This window comes from Argentina silus (assembly GCF_951799395.1).
Source record: "Argentina silus genome assembly, chromosome: 10".
NCBI lineage: Eukaryota > Metazoa > Chordata > Actinopteri > Argentiniformes > Argentinidae > Argentina > Argentina silus.
Genome location: NC_139664.1, coordinates 2,811,591 through 2,827,335, shown reverse-complemented (window position 1 = coordinate 2,827,335; position 15,745 = coordinate 2,811,591). Strand labels below are relative to the sequence as shown.

Below are 15,745 nucleotides of genomic sequence, written 5' to 3'. Positions count from 1 at the left end.
AGTCTCACTGCTTTCGTGAAGGTCATGAGACTTAACGGGGCCTACGTACTTGTCATCGCTTAGTCAGCAAATGGCACCAGCGTCATAATCCCAGGGAAAAAAAAGAAAAGAGATGAGAAATGAGCTTGAGATGCACAAACAGGGGAAAATGGAGTGGGGAAATGACTGACCCCTTCCAACAGATAAACAAATAACTAAATAAATCCAAGGGACACTGGGGTGAGGGAAGCAACCCCTAAGGGGTCAGAGCAGGAACAGATAAATCTCCCTTAAAGACGCCATGCTTCTCCATGGTTAACCTCTTAATCAACCCCAATCGGCCAAAGGAAACAGCATGGACTGAAAACTGTCAGCTCTGAACCACTACATAAAGTAAACATGGTCACATATTCACTTAGACACACACACGTACACTCAAAATAGAAATGCATACTGTCAGATTTCTAATGAACAAAGTACACGCACACACATGCACGTACACACACACACACACACACACACACACACACACACACACACACACACACACACACACACACACACACACACACAGTGAGACAATTTCACCAAGAATTTACCTTGTATAACCTTTTAAACTGCTATTTCACAGGTTGAATTTGCTAACTGTACTAGTCACTACAAAATCTAACTGTATTATGAACTGTATTCACCAGTTTCTTACATAGCAAAAACATGGTAGAAAAATAATAATAAATCATTGTGAGAAACATGTGAATATTAATATTTTGTATAGTATAGTACTTCATTTCAGATTTCAATGTTGGGGGAAGAGGGTCTGAGTTTCCTTGGAAAACCTTTGCAAATGAACCTCTCCACGGGCCTAAATCGCATTAGAACGTTCAAATACCTCTTCAAGTCTCATTCTGCGACATTAGTGAGGCAAAGTCATTCCTAGGTCCAGTTTCTATTCCTGCCCCACACTCAGGTTACTTACCTGATTGGTTTACGACTACCTTTCTCAAATGAGGCATATTTAGCATCGGCAGGGAGCACATTGCATCGTGGGCCTCGCGTTGTCAGAGCCTCCATAAATTACCCGGTAAACCAGTTTCCGAGGCCATCCTCTGCGGTCATGTTTACCACCCCTGAAGCACCCCTACCACCCCCGTCACAAACCCAACAGCACTAGTTGCCCTGGTCACTTAACATTTAATAGTATTGGTTGTTCATTCATTCAGGACTAACTCGGTTTTTTTAGTTGTTTTTTTTTACTTGGGTCAGGTTATTATGAGCTGTAATTTCAACAGTACAAAGAACAGCAACATAACAACAAAAATGTATACCCTCTTTGTTTAAGAAGTAATATTCAAAAGTTGTCGACCTATTGTTACGGCAATCAGAAATCATGCAGTTTCCATGCAGCGTTGACTCTATGATGAATGAATGTCAAGCCTGGCTATACATCAAAACAACCGGGGCTGAACCTCATTTAGTGTTGCTTTGCTTTATGTAATTTACTGGAACCGTCCACCGTTCCTCATAAGCATTCTGTATAGAATTACATCCTAATTATTGGGCCCCCAAACCAAAAAAATGCCCTCGGTCACTTTAGCCTATAGCCCACGGAATGCCCTAATAGCAAGTCAAGGGTCTAATTGGAAGACAGGTAAGGTTACATGTGACAACAATTAAGCCGAGCGCGAGGCCAACTTGATCGCCTCCGGCACGTGAAGCACCGCGCTCACCCTGGCTAGGAGCTAAGTGGGGTCCCGTCCTTCGCGCTTTTTTCCTATGGGGAAATCAATTCATCAAGTTTTTTTTTCCGTACTCCTATCTTTCTCGCTGCACAGAGCACATGCCGACAACACTTTACTGATTATTTTTGTTTTAGTGGTTGTCAAAACAACCATGGTGTGTAGTCGTTCTTAAGCATGACTTTCCATTTAGGATAGGCCTTCTGCATACATTTTCTCAGGGAAAATAACGAAACTATGTTGTAGCCTAAATGTCTGAAACCACAATGCGATTAACCTACCATATAACATGCATGGTCAAACTGTCAAATGAAAGCGACATGATGAGTGTTTTCTTCAAATGGCGCAGGTTTGAACTGCGTGAATGAGCGCCAGTCAGACTAGTTAATGGTATTTCCACTCGTGACAATTTATAGGCCATATGAGAGCTGACTTTTGGCGCACAACAGTTGGGGACATTTAGGGGTCCCTGCATGTCCTGACACTTTCTGGGGGGAAAAACTGTCTAGGCCTAGGCCTACTGACAGATGTCATTAAACAAAATAAAATAGATGTTACTTGCGGTACAAGTAAAACCTTCTTTTAGAAAATGATCTAGGCCATAATGGTTCACGAATCAACAACGAATGGACCCACGTTGAATGACCATTCAAAGCCAGCGCGAGAAGTGTGAAAAAAACATGACCGATTATGGGACCTATTTCGGCCACTACAACGGGTGTTATAGGCTACTTCTCACATGACAAATCAAGACCTTTCTGGGAAAATAATTAGGTCCCTGCTGTTTTCGGCGTGAAAAACCCCATTAGAGAAAAACACTGTCACTGTTAATTACTGCAATGGCCTTTTGTGCATTGAGATCCAGCTGGCAAAGCTACACAACAAACCGGCAAAATCAACACTTCGTGCTAGTAAACAATTTAGGAGGTTGTGTAGGCCTATCTTTCAAGGTGAAACGTGTGTCATTTAGACACGGTCAATCAAGCATGTGGGCTCTTTTAAAACATTGATAATTCAGAAAGACTGCACATTTCCCTGCATTATCTTGAGACATCTGTTATGTAAATGTTCTTGCACAGTTTTGATCATTGGAAAGTAAATAGCTGATATGTTGTTAAGTAGGTATGTAGACTCTCGATATGTTTAAAAGATAAACAATGACATTAAAACAATAGTGAATAGTTAAAAACTGAAGAATGATGAATTGGGGCTTATCTATCTTTCGTATCTGTCTATACCTGCTGCATAGCCTATCACTGGCCTAGTCATTGTCAGTACCCAGACGACATTCGGCTGAGCCTATACTTGAAACAATCAATTTAAATGTTCCCAAGGCTGTTCATTAAGCCAAGTCCACGGCATTCAGACTCCTTAATGATACAACTTCGATTTTCGTGTATTGATTATTAGGATTGGTTTATGTACACAATACGACATAGTTAATGCTCTGGACCTGTTCTCTGTGCGCGGATAGGTTGTCCTCCTGGTACACGTTACTATACAGTTATAACAGCCACTCTATCAATCAGGAGCAAGCTAATCGAGCGCGGGCCAATTGGACAACCCGTTACTTCTTCAGAATCTCCTGGCCAATAGAGACTGTCCGCTCGTGTGTACCCTCTCTCACCGAGAGGAGGAGGCAAACCCTTATATGGTGGTTATGACCTTATATGGAACGCGGTTGGGGGGACCCGTACAAGCACGGCTGTTTAGTGTCACTTTCACCAAATTCTAACTATGATTCTCAGAGATGGGACCGAAAGCTGACGGGTGAAGTACACTTGATAGGGAAAGATATCTTCTTGTAAACATACTGCATCAACTAGAGACCATACCGTTTGTGGTTCATGGACGTTTCTATTCAAACCTGATCGCGGCGCGCAAGACTAGAGGAGCGAAACCAACTTTTCGGGATCGGACGTTAGGTTACCATTCATGGGAGTGAATGGGAAATACATTTTTTTCATGTTTTTAAAAAGATTTGCGTAAAAGTACTACATTTTTGGGGTGATTGTTTGTGAGAACACGTTAAGCTTTGCGTTTGAGGCAATTTCTTAAACGTATTCTATCCCACTGTTGAGCGAGAACAAGATCGAGGGAGCGACTGATTATTAAGCAACATATGCTTATCCTTGTCTTCAGAAAGACAGTCGTTAATCTTTTTGTGGGTATAGGAACGAGGCATGCAAACAGACGTTAAAATGACCCTGTAACGAAACCACGTATTCAGTCTGCCTACACATGCTGTATTGATTGTCGACTTTTCGAAGACACAAACTTTTGAGAGAACGTGTTTATGGATTTCTGCGCAGAGAGGAACACTGGCAGTAGGCTACATTCTTACGTAATGCTCATAGTGATACCGTGCTGTCTTTGTGAACTTTAATATAAGTTTACAGAAGACCCGTTTACGACGGGAAAACCTAATTAAAATTAGATAGAGTATCACAGATTTTTTTTTGTCATACATTTTAATTTGTGGAGGAAGTGGGAAGCGCCTTTTCGTCCTGCCTTGTTTTCCCAAGACGTCAGAACGGATCTGTATCTCCTCCCCGCGCTACGGAGTCGGACTCTATCTGTTGTCTAACCAAAGTGTTTTAGGATAGCATGGCAATGGTAGTAAACCAGTGGCAAGAGAACATTTCGGCGGATCCCGGGTCCCAGCTCCAGATTTGCAGTCAGGAGCACAACGGGACACCGGGAACACCCTCTGGTTCCACCCCGGGGAATGATGCACTTTCCGGGGACAAGATCCCCAACGTGGACTGCATGGTGTGCGGAGATAAGTCCAGTGGCAAGCATTACGGCCAGTTCACCTGCGAGGGCTGTAAAAGCTTCTTTAAGCGTTCGGTGCGACGGAACCTCAGTTACACCTGCCGGGGAAATCGCGACTGCCCCATCGACCAACATCATCGGAACCAGTGCCAGTACTGCCGACTGAAGAAGTGCCTAAAAGTCGGCATGAGAAGAGAAGGTATGTCGGCCCTGAGATAGACTGTGTATAATGACTGTCAAGTTACAAAACGGGCAATGTATTCGATAATGTGGCTACGGTTAGCGTTCACGAATAGGCTACTGGTGCGTAAAGTTGTAGTGCGTATACGGTTTAGATATTTCCCTCTCCCATAGGTTGCCCTCTGCTATATGCCCCCTTTCTGTCATTAATGATCACAAAACACATACTGTAATACAATGCTTGTTGTTTCAGATGTTCAGATCTTCTACCCTAGTCTGTCCTGTCCTGTCAATAAGCATGCAGTTATTTTGCTCCTCTCTGAAAAATAGCTTCCTTTGTCTCCCGATTAATTATGGTGTGTGCTCCCCGACACCCTAGCCGCTACGAGAGGGTCCTGCTTCATGTATTGTATTGTGCCTGATTAGGAACGGGTCAATTAGTGCGAAAGAGGAACAGTGGCAACGTGTTCGCAGAGCACAAAGTTTCACTTCTAATCAGTCAGCTAGAACCTCGCCGCGTCGTGTTCAATCAGACAAGTTGTGTTAATTGTAACACTCGAACGAAAAGCACCCGAAATCCTCACAAACGCCCTGCACATGCATGTATCCCTGCTGAATGCTAAACTGCTATCAGAATGGGTCCCCAAAGAGACTACATTTGTGAAATCATAAATGCCCGTTATGAATGCGTCAAAACAGCGTGTAATTAAATAGTCTCACACTGTGGAGTCAACCAATCCCCTATTATTGATGACTATATAAAACCATGTGTTCCACTGTGGCCAGTGGCCATGCGCGCTCATGTGGAAAAGGGAGAATTCTCTTTGAAGCAGTGCTAAATTCAGTGGCACAAACAGGCGACGACTAACTCTAACCCTAACCCTAACCCTAACCCTCAGTGACCCTAACCCTCAAACAGCAACAGTAACGTAACTTACAAACGAGGACTCACATGTACATGCTTGTAAGCTTATTTTTCACCACAAACTTTTGAACTCAAATTCTTTATTCCCTCGTGCGTCAGTGTCATTAATCATTACAATACTCGAAAAACAGATAGACCTATATGTGGAAATACCCGTCCTATATACTAAGGCGACCCTTAAAGCGATTACGTTCGTGCGGGGCTCAGTGTATATAGTGTACATAGTGTATTTCATGTAAATCACTGCAGGGCAAATTTACTCGGTCATGCCTCTTTCTGACTGAATGAACCCGAGGAAATCGCCTGACAAACTGCAGTCTGTTGACCTTTCATTGACATAAACAAGGTCTATATCTGCCCATTGGATATTAGATATGAGCGAATATGAGTGACCAATTTAAAAGGGATTTGTTATGCTATTTAACAATGATGGCGTATAGGCCTACTTATGTACACCTCGGAGAAAATAATGTTCAGTGTTTACGCATGCTGATTGTAATGCGCGCAAAACACCCACTTCACCCTCTCCGCGTCAGGCACACAGCCTGCGGTCTCAGAAATGTCAGTGCATTTGAGGTCAAACTCGAATATTTTAGCTTTTTCTTCGGCTCCTACATGTGTTTGACCGAGTATTGGCCATTTGGCCATTACACGAAGCTCAGAAAGGCTGAATAATCGATGTAGGCTATCGACTTTTGGTTTGGACATTCCATTGCAGGAATGTTCTCTTGCTCGATCACTGACTTCATATATTGACAAGAAGAACACATTGAATGCGGAAAGCTATTGCGTTTGATTCGATGGCTAAATCACCCTCATATACAGTGAAAAGTATGAAAAATATAGGCTAGAAATTAAATAGAGACAAATAACTAATAATGAAAGATGTCAGGTGTTCGTCTCTATTATATAGAGAAGCCGATGTGAGAACTGATTTGTTTGAGTTTAAGTACACCACGTGCTATACTTTATAACTTTCTAAACTCGTTTTCATACCAACAATTACCTGGTTTTAACTGGGAAATCCCTTTATTACCAAAAGTATTTGCTGAATAATGTTGCTTTGAAAAACAGACGTGCTAATACATGTTTTAAAAATAATGGCCTCGCTGTATGTTAAACAAACGCATATTCTAAGTTTAAAGGAGATCCAAATAACTTTCAATAGGTTGGTATGACAGCTACGTAGTCGTTTTTGTCTCTCACATAACACAGGCAAGGCCTATGTTATGATGTTACAAGGCCTTTGTTATGCTTTTAGAAATTCTCTGTGAAATATTTGGAAGACCTAATGCCCGCAAACAGTTTGCTCTGAAACGCAATTCAGGTTACGGGGTTAGTTAATCAAGTCCAGTGCACATTTAAATGCTGTATTGCAATCACATTCAAAGCTAAGTGGTACCAGCGAAGAATCACTAAGACTGTTGATAAACACACCCAAAATTCTCTTTCATCTTTCCCAGAGGTCATTCGGGAAGTCCTAGCCTATTTATTCTATATCATGCAACAGGGTGAGGTAGAGAAGATAGTACATTGTACACTCTCAGTTACAATCCGTGTGAATTTGGAAATATTTAGCTATAAGCGTTTTTTTTTCCAACCAAATACAGAATTACGATTATAACCTTTTACATATACTTTATCAACGGGTATGGGAAATTCATGAATAAAAAGTAACATCAAGGAACACTGTATCGACAGTGAAATATTGTGTACATTATAAAGTTTGAAAATGAATACATTTCAGCCACAAAACAGGTTTGATATTATCCCCAAATAAATTGTTGGCATTATCAATAATTAACTTCCAGGTTATTCATGAACGTGCTTGCTCTTGCATTAAAGAATGTAAGAGGGCATTACCCTACTCTTGAGTCCTAAATGTATTTACCTACACTCAGATACCATGAGTGTGGAGGTGGTTACGCCGTAAAGTTTAATAATTTCTCGAACTAAATATCACGCATCTATTCTCGAGACATGGATTAGTAGGTAACATCCTGTGACGCGCAACAGCAAACATAAAACAGCAAAATATCAGCAACAGCAAATAAAAACAAACCTGAAAGGTTATGTTTGTGGATAGACCTTTCTTGTCTACCAAGATGGTGCCCTTCCAAAAATGCGTCGGTCCTCGACAAGTCTATGCTCCCTAGTGGCGACCATTTGTAAAACACGGGTAGGAAGGCAAGATTATCTGTATTCAAAACGTAACTACTTGCCACTCTCTGTAGTCAAATTGCTATCAGTACATTTTTGTTTACCATTGTTTGAACTACCAACCTGCGAATAATGTAGTCATAATAAACATCTACCCATGTATTTAATGGCTAATCTAACAGCATTCTTTGGATAGTCCTTTTGAGGTTGACCTTAGCTTGACTTTAAAGAGGGGTCACTTTATGTCAGCCTACATACAGTACATACCTGATGGTATCTGTTGTAAACTCATGAATTTTAAATTTGAGACGATCTCATGAATTTTAGATTTAGAGTCAAGAGGCAATATTTCCCTAATTGATTTTCCATTCTTTGATTGGCCCACCTGTTTGACACCTCTTCCGTCCACTCTCCGCATTGTCGTTGACATTCCTGTCTGAAGGTTGGTCAGAAGAAGAGGGAACTAGTGAAGATTAGTGAACCAGTGTAACTGGTATACGGTTCCTTTGGCTACTGAGAGAGACATGTTTAGACTGTAGGAATGTTCCACATGTACTCCCCTGGCCTGAGTGAGAACACAAAGGAACAATGTAGACTTAAAGGGATAATTCACCCAAATGACCAAATAATAAAAAATAAAAAAAATGGTTTCCTTACCTTGAAAGCAGTCTTTGGACAATGACGTACTGCAATTCACACATTGGTTCTGTTTATCTAGCCACTGCCACCAATTCTTAACTAGTACTACTAGAGATTTCAAGCCCAAATCTTCTCAAAGTAGGTTAGAAAAGCATAGTGGAGGTCCATGCCCTGTTAGAAGTTACTTTGAGGTGACTTTGACATGCCATTTTTCAAAAATGTTACATCGGACATTTTAGTTTTAGATTTAGTTTTAGATTTCAAAATGCTAAGTAAAACCAAAGTGTGTACGTTAGTCTGGTCGTGTCCATAGACATGTTTTTAGGGTAAGGAAGCAAATATGTGACGTTGTAATTTGGGTGAACTATCCCTTTAATTGGTTGTTTGATATATTTTGAACAGGTACACACACACACACACACACCTGTGTGTCACATTCACACATACACATTCCCAAAGACTTGTTGTCCCAGTATGCACTCTGAGCCACACACCTATGAAAACCAACAAACTCTCACACAACTAGAGGTTGTCATGGAAACACATACACAAATCCCATAGATAACACACTCTGCATTGTGAAAAGGAAATACAGTATCATAAATATTCATCCACAGAATTGAAGGTCAAATTCTCTCCATAGTTTATTCTTAGATTTATTCTGTACATTCCTCCATGGTTAACTTCACGGAGGAAAACCCTATTAATAGTCCTTAACACATACGGTATCCACCATAAGGTTACCAGACCTAGCATTCACACTGGGACCACTGCTGCTAAAGCCCCTGACCCTTAGTTCACACCAACCAAACACAGTAGGGGCAAATACAGGTCAGCGGAAACTAGAAACTAGAAACTAAACATGAATAATAGACAGGTTCACGGCAAAGTCCAAATGTGTGTGGGCTTCTTCTCCATTGAGTAAATACCACGGGCTGGCTAGCAGAGAGTATTTACTGAATAATCCATAGTTGTTGTTCGACTTGTCTGACCATGCAGGAAGAGAAAGGTCTGCTTTCCCGTAACCGTGGCCACCAAAACCGTCCTAGATTACAAAAGCATCGTGTCACGGCTATACTCTGACACGTGACAATACAATACTTCTCGAGACAAAAAGGAAACAGGCCAATTCACTTTCCCGTGTGTTCCTTTGCGAGGAAAATGGCTTCCATTGACAGAGAGACCTTGCCATAGTTCAGTGCCTCACAGCCTCCATTGAAGTGATAGGCAATGCATAGAGACAATGGAAGTGAGGCACTCTTTTTTTCCCATTCCCATATCCCCAAGGCTAGCTTTAATATTTTAGAGGGGAGAGAAGATGTGTGTGAATGAATAGGGCCCTCCTCGCACAGAAATGTGGTTCGACACCTCAAGGTGAATAGGCTGTGCCTCACAATGCATCGCTGGGCCATATTGTCATATTCCTCTGTGAAGTCTCTCCGGAAATCTTCTGTCTCTACTGTGTAGATGATTGCCCCAATGTGAAAGGCTCCCAATAAAGCAGTGCCATTAAGTATCGCATTACCTGCTATACCTACAGTATGCCGATTGTTGCCTTTTGAAATCAGTATTCATCTTGTTGTGGTTGAGCCCAGATGTGTTTAAAACAAATCATCACTCTGAAATCTATCCAGCCTGTTTCTAATATATATATATGCCATTTAGCTGATGCTTTTATCCAAAGCGACTTACATTGCAGTGAGTGCATACATTTCAGTATATGTGGTCCCAATGGGAATCAAACCCACAACCTGAGCGTCGTGGGTTCAACTGTGGCTCAGTTGCTCTACCAACTGAGCCACAGAGGACCACTCAGTGAAGTAGCCTAACCCATGTTCGTGCCAAGGTCATACACATCAAATGTGCTATAGAGACAGAGATGTCGAATTTGCCACATCGTTATGAAAATGATTACGCCCTTTAAAGGTCCAGTTTTACGTGTCACTCACAATCTGCATTGTGTAGATGGATAGAGAGATGGGCAGAGTAATTTATAGAGATGGATGGGATGGATAGAGAGCTGGAGCACTCAGGGCCGGGTGCATTTCTGTTATTAATTCATATCTGCTTCGTCAAAGCCAGCGTGACGAGGTGGGATATTAAAAGGGCTGCGTCTGTTGCTAATACAGCTGAGAGTCCTTTTGCAAACCTCTCCCCACCTCTATATCTGCTGAGTTGAATTATTTCTTCCCTCTTCTTCCCTCTCTCTCTCTCTCTCTCTCTCTCCCTGCTGTGCTCAGTCTCTCTCTTCTCTCTCTCTCTCTCTCTCTGCTTCCTCATTATATTTCTATCCCCTCTCTTTCAATCTCCCACTCTCACCCTTCACACTACTTTGTCCCCATTCTCTACTTTATTGCATCACTTGCTTTCTCTTCTCTCCATTCCAGGGGAGGCTGGTGGAGGTAGAAATCATTGTGATGCTTGGAATGGAATGAGGAATTGTGTCAAACACGTTTGATGCCAGTCCACATGTCTCCCTCTACCAGCCTCCACTGCTCCATTTTTACCATCCATCCATCTCTCTCTCTGTGTCTTCCTGTGCTTCCCACACTCTCTCTCTCTCTCTCTCTCTCCATGATTGCCACTACCTTCTCTCTGTTTGAATATTAGTAATATACGGTTAAAGGGGGTTTGGCTGATCACAACAGTCTCTTCACCCCGTGCTTTGCTGCCATATTTGCGTGTCGTGTGAGAGAGCAGTGACCCTGGAGGTCAAAGGACGAGCCCAAGCAAAATGAGTCACTGTGAGAAGCACAGGAATAACACCTGAATGCCACATCACACACTCCTCTCTTAACTGGGTCACACACAGACACACACACACACACACACACACACACACACACACACACACAGACACAGACACAGACACACAGACACACAGACACACAGACACAGACACAGTCACACAGACACAGACACAGACACAGACACAGACACACAGACACACACAGACACAGACACAGACACACAGACACACACACAGACACACACAGACACACAGACACACACAGACACAGACACAGACACAGACACAGACACACACACACACACACACACACACACGAGGACAGTAAGTGTATGTTGGTAAGTAAGTCAGACTTTCAGGGACTACAATAACTATTATCCCACTTGGCTGGGCCAAATCTGCCATGCTTCTGCATTGCCCCTCAATATAATAATAATAATAATAATAATAATAATAATAAATGTATTTATACAGCAGATTTTCGTACAGAGACTGCAGCTCAAAGTGCTGTACATAAGTCATACTGTCAAAAGCTGCTGACAAAGGTCAGAGAAAGAATAGAAGAAAAGTGAAATAGGAAAACAATAAATAAACAGCAGTAGCCTACATGTTAACATGATACAAGCAATGGTAATAGATAATTAAAGCACCATTCAAGTAAAACCCAAGCAATACGGACCAATAGTGCAATAGAAAGCCGTAGATAATAAAGTTCAGTTCCGTTCTATTCGATTCGCATTGATTGGTGTAGCCAAGTCTGAAACGGTTTCATAATGCCCAAATATGAAAGACAATAAGTGAACATGACCCCTTTTACCACAGTAGATGGTGTTCTAGGTCGGCTTAATTGTAATTATCTGTTGAAGCCTCTCTGTAATTCTAGCAGAGCCTGACACACTGTAGAGTTGAACTGAGGACAGTCCCTGCCTTAACCCCCGCAGTAACACGTTCACTGCGGCACGCTGCTGTGGCATTTCGAAAAGTCACGGCTGAAATCCCTTGATACCTGTCCTCCGCGCCCGTTCCTCCTCCCTATCCCCCCCCCCACCCCCCCTTTTCTCCCCCCCCCCTGCCCACCTGTTGTAACATAGGGCATAGCACTGTCATGGCATGGTCCTTCTGTTTGGGGTTTGGGAGACCTTTTGGTGATTCTAGCTCTTCCACTGTCTCTTGATAGAGCGGCTTTGATCAGTCTATTTACACTAAGCCACCACTGACCAATTTGAAAACGGATTATGGCAAGCATTCAGATCTGTTTATCTATCTCTCCACCTCCCCTCCCCCCTCTCTTTCTCTTGCTGTCTCATCCCGTGCCACTCACTCTATTTTTTCCATCTCTCTCTCTCTCTCTCTCTCTCTCTCTCTCTCTCCCTTTCACATTCTTTCCATGTTTTCCTTCTCACAGATCAGCTATAGATATAGGGGATAAAATATCTCTCAGACAGAAGCAATCAAGTACTCACACACAGCCTCCTCAAAAGGGCTTTTGAAAAGTCAAGTGGATGGAGTGGATTCGTCGCCTGGTGGATTACACATGAATCATTATGATGCCAGATTACGCTTTTAATTCACAAAGCAACTGCTCACAAGCCTCAAATAAATACCGAACATCCTCTCGAAGGAATGTGAACTGGGTTCTCTTTTGTTTAGTTTTTTAGTGAATTTGAGGAATTCTTCTGAGGAAACACAGTCTCAGAGTTTAGACATCGCGTAGATAGAAAGACAGATAGATAGACTAGGAGAGTGCTTTTTAAAAAGTGTGAGTGACATGGAATGTACCATTGTGCAATGTTGTCTTTGCGACTGGCAACACCTTTTGCTCGCTGGTTATTTGCAGAAGGAGACAGCAGCATTCTTTTCCTGGAACATGAGTCGACTAAGTTCTAGAGAAACAAGTATTTGGAGGTCACAATCCTCGGCGGAGAAGTATTTCTCTCTCTCCAGTATAGTAATGCTATTCTTATTGACGTCTTGTGGTCTTGAGTGATCTGACCCCCTTCGTCCTCCTTCTCCACGAGTGTCTCTCTCTACTATCTTCTGACTCACAACAACCCATTTCTCCGTATCCATCTCTCCCTCTCTCTTCAGCTGTCTCCCTCTACAGTATCCCTCTCTATCTCTCCTTCCCTCTCTCTCTCTCTCTCTCCCTATCTATCACTCTCTCTCTCTCTCTCTCTCTCTCTCTCTCTCTCTCTCTCTCTCTCTCTGTCTCTCTCTCTATCTCTCTCACCATGTGTAACTGTAGATGGAGTTATTAGTCAAACATTGAGGATAACTGAACAGGTGTTTTCCAAATGGGCCTTTGAGCCCTGCCGCATCATAGCGCAGCTGGGGGGGGGGGGGGGTGCTTGGCCTCTGTGTGCCCCCTTCGCCTCCGGCTGAGCCATTTGGCAGTAGTAAGGGACGGGGGCGGGGTGGGGTGGGGTAGGGGTAGTGGTGGTGGGGGGGTGTGAAGATGCGTAGCATCTTTACCGGCTGCTGGTTGTCATTACTCATTGATGCACGGCACTGGGGGTCTGCCGGTCAGGAGACAGAGCGCCGACACATTTACAGCCGGGCAAATTTCCCCTGTTTCTCCACACTTTGCACACTCTGCAAACCCCCACCTCATCCCACCCCCGCCTCACCCACCTCACCCCCTCCCCCCTTCCTCCCTCTCCTTCGCCCTCCATCCTCCACCTCCCGATATGACATGTCTTCAAGCTTCGAGGAGCCGGCGATTTGGTGTTGTGTTTTTTTCTGTTGAGAAAAAGGCACGGCCCGTCTGAATTCCTCAGATAGTGCTTCGTGACGTGGCGTATTTGTGGCCTGCTTAATCAAGACAGTTAATAAGAATATTAACTAAGAAATGAAGACGTGATGACAGAGAAGCTTCAGGTCCTTAATGTTATTGTAACTGTAACCAGCCGGGATGGAAATAAAGCCTCATAGCCCAAGAGGAGTACAGAATGCCCCATATGTATGAATGACAGACGCAGATATGCTCTCTCTCTCTCTCTCACATACACAGACACACACACACACACTCTCTCTCTCCCACACACACACACATACACACACATACACACTCTCTCTCCCACACACACACACACACATACACACACACACACACTCTCACTCTCTCCCACACACACACATACACACACACACTCTCTCTCTCTCTCACACACACACACACACACACACACACTCTCTCTCCCACACACACACACACACACACACACACACACACACACATACACACACTCTCTCTCTCTCCCACACACACATGCCCCAGGTCAAAGGATTAGTCTAGCACTTACAGTAAGTGAATCGTTAAACAACCAGACAAGCGGTAGCGTGTGGGGCTTTTTCTGGCTTTTCAGATATGAACCATCATAACTCTCAATTCACTCTCAATTCTAACATCTCTCTCTCCCCCCCCCTCCCCCCCCCCCCATAGCTGTCCAGAGAGGACGCATGTCCAACTCCCAATCCAGCCCGGGCCAGTATTTGACCAATGGCAGCGACCCTTACAATGGGCAGCCCTACCTATCAGGCTTCATCTCTCTGCTGCTGCGTGCCGAGCCCTACCCCACGTCCCGCTACGGGGCCCAGTGCATGCAGGGAAACAACCTGATGGGCATCGAGAACATCTGCGAGCTGGCCGCCCGTCTGCTGTTCAGCGCCGTGGAGTGGGCCAAGAACATCCCCTTCTTCCCTGACCTGCAGCTTATGGACCAGGTGAGAAGCCACCGTTAATTTGTTTCAATAGTTATCTGTTAAGTAATGCTAATTGCTAATCTGGGCCAAGAACATCCCCTTCTTCCCTGACCTGCAGCTTATGGACCAGGTGAGAAGCCACCGTCAATTTGTTTCAATAGTTATCTGTTAAGTAATGCTGATTGCTAATCTGATAATTGACAATGCCAATCCGTCAGGTAATGTTGTCATTGTTGTGTATCAAAGTATGGCAACAGGGGGCTTGGCTAGACCAGAAACTGGCGTTATTTGGATTTGGTGTCTTGACAGATGATCTAGAGATAAATGCTCACACATATTGGATGTCAACGGCGACTCTGTTGACATGCAATAACCTCCAAAGGCGTTAACGTCTCACAGGCTCTGCCCGGCACGACCAAGTCTTTAAATGGTATGTCCAAGTCTTTAAATGGTACGTCCAAGTCTTTAAATGGTATGTCCAAGTCTTTAAATGGTACGTCATGGCATAGCTGAGTCACGTAGAAGCTGTGATATGTTATCATCACATCATCACGTCTCTGTTGTCCTCCATACCCTTTGTACTCACCATACACAACATGCAATACAACCCCTTGAACTATGTTACCCCCTGACAGTGCAGTTTCTTCCCATTGTTGTCCTAGCTAACCATTCTCTCCCCCCCCCCCCCCACCCATTCCTCCCGGGCCGTAGGTGGCGCTGTTGCGCATGTCGTGGAGCGAGCTGTTTGTCCTGAACGCGGCGCAGTGCTCCATGCCGCTGCACGTGGCGCCCCTGCTGGCGGCGGCCGGCCTGCACGCCTCGCCCATGTCGGCGGAGCGCGTGGTGGCCTTCATGGACCACATCCGCGTCTTCCAGGAGCAGGTGGAGAAGCTGAAGGCC

General features: G+C 43.8%; 1 protein-coding gene across 2 annotated transcripts in view; it reads left to right on the top strand.

Annotated features, from left to right (window-relative positions):
- Window positions 1-4,322: 4,322 nt before the first annotated feature.
- Window positions 4,323-15,745, top strand: part of nr2f5 (nuclear receptor subfamily 2, group F, member 5) — a gene marked incomplete at both ends in the record, with an annotated part of 15,933 nt that continues 4,510 nt past the window's right edge. The window contains 3 exons of one of the 2 annotated variants that reach the window (XM_083679631.1): window positions 4,323-4,689; window positions 14,586-14,866; window positions 15,557-15,745. The exon at window positions 15,557-15,745 is cut by the window's right edge and continues 58 nt beyond it. In XM_083679631.1, coding sequence (XP_083535757.1) covers window positions 4,323-4,689; window positions 14,586-14,866; window positions 15,557-15,745 — 837 coding nt within the window. Of the gene's footprint in view, window positions 4,690-14,552; window positions 14,867-15,556 lie in introns of both variants that reach the window. The other variant, XM_083679630.1, reaches the window with a different exon arrangement.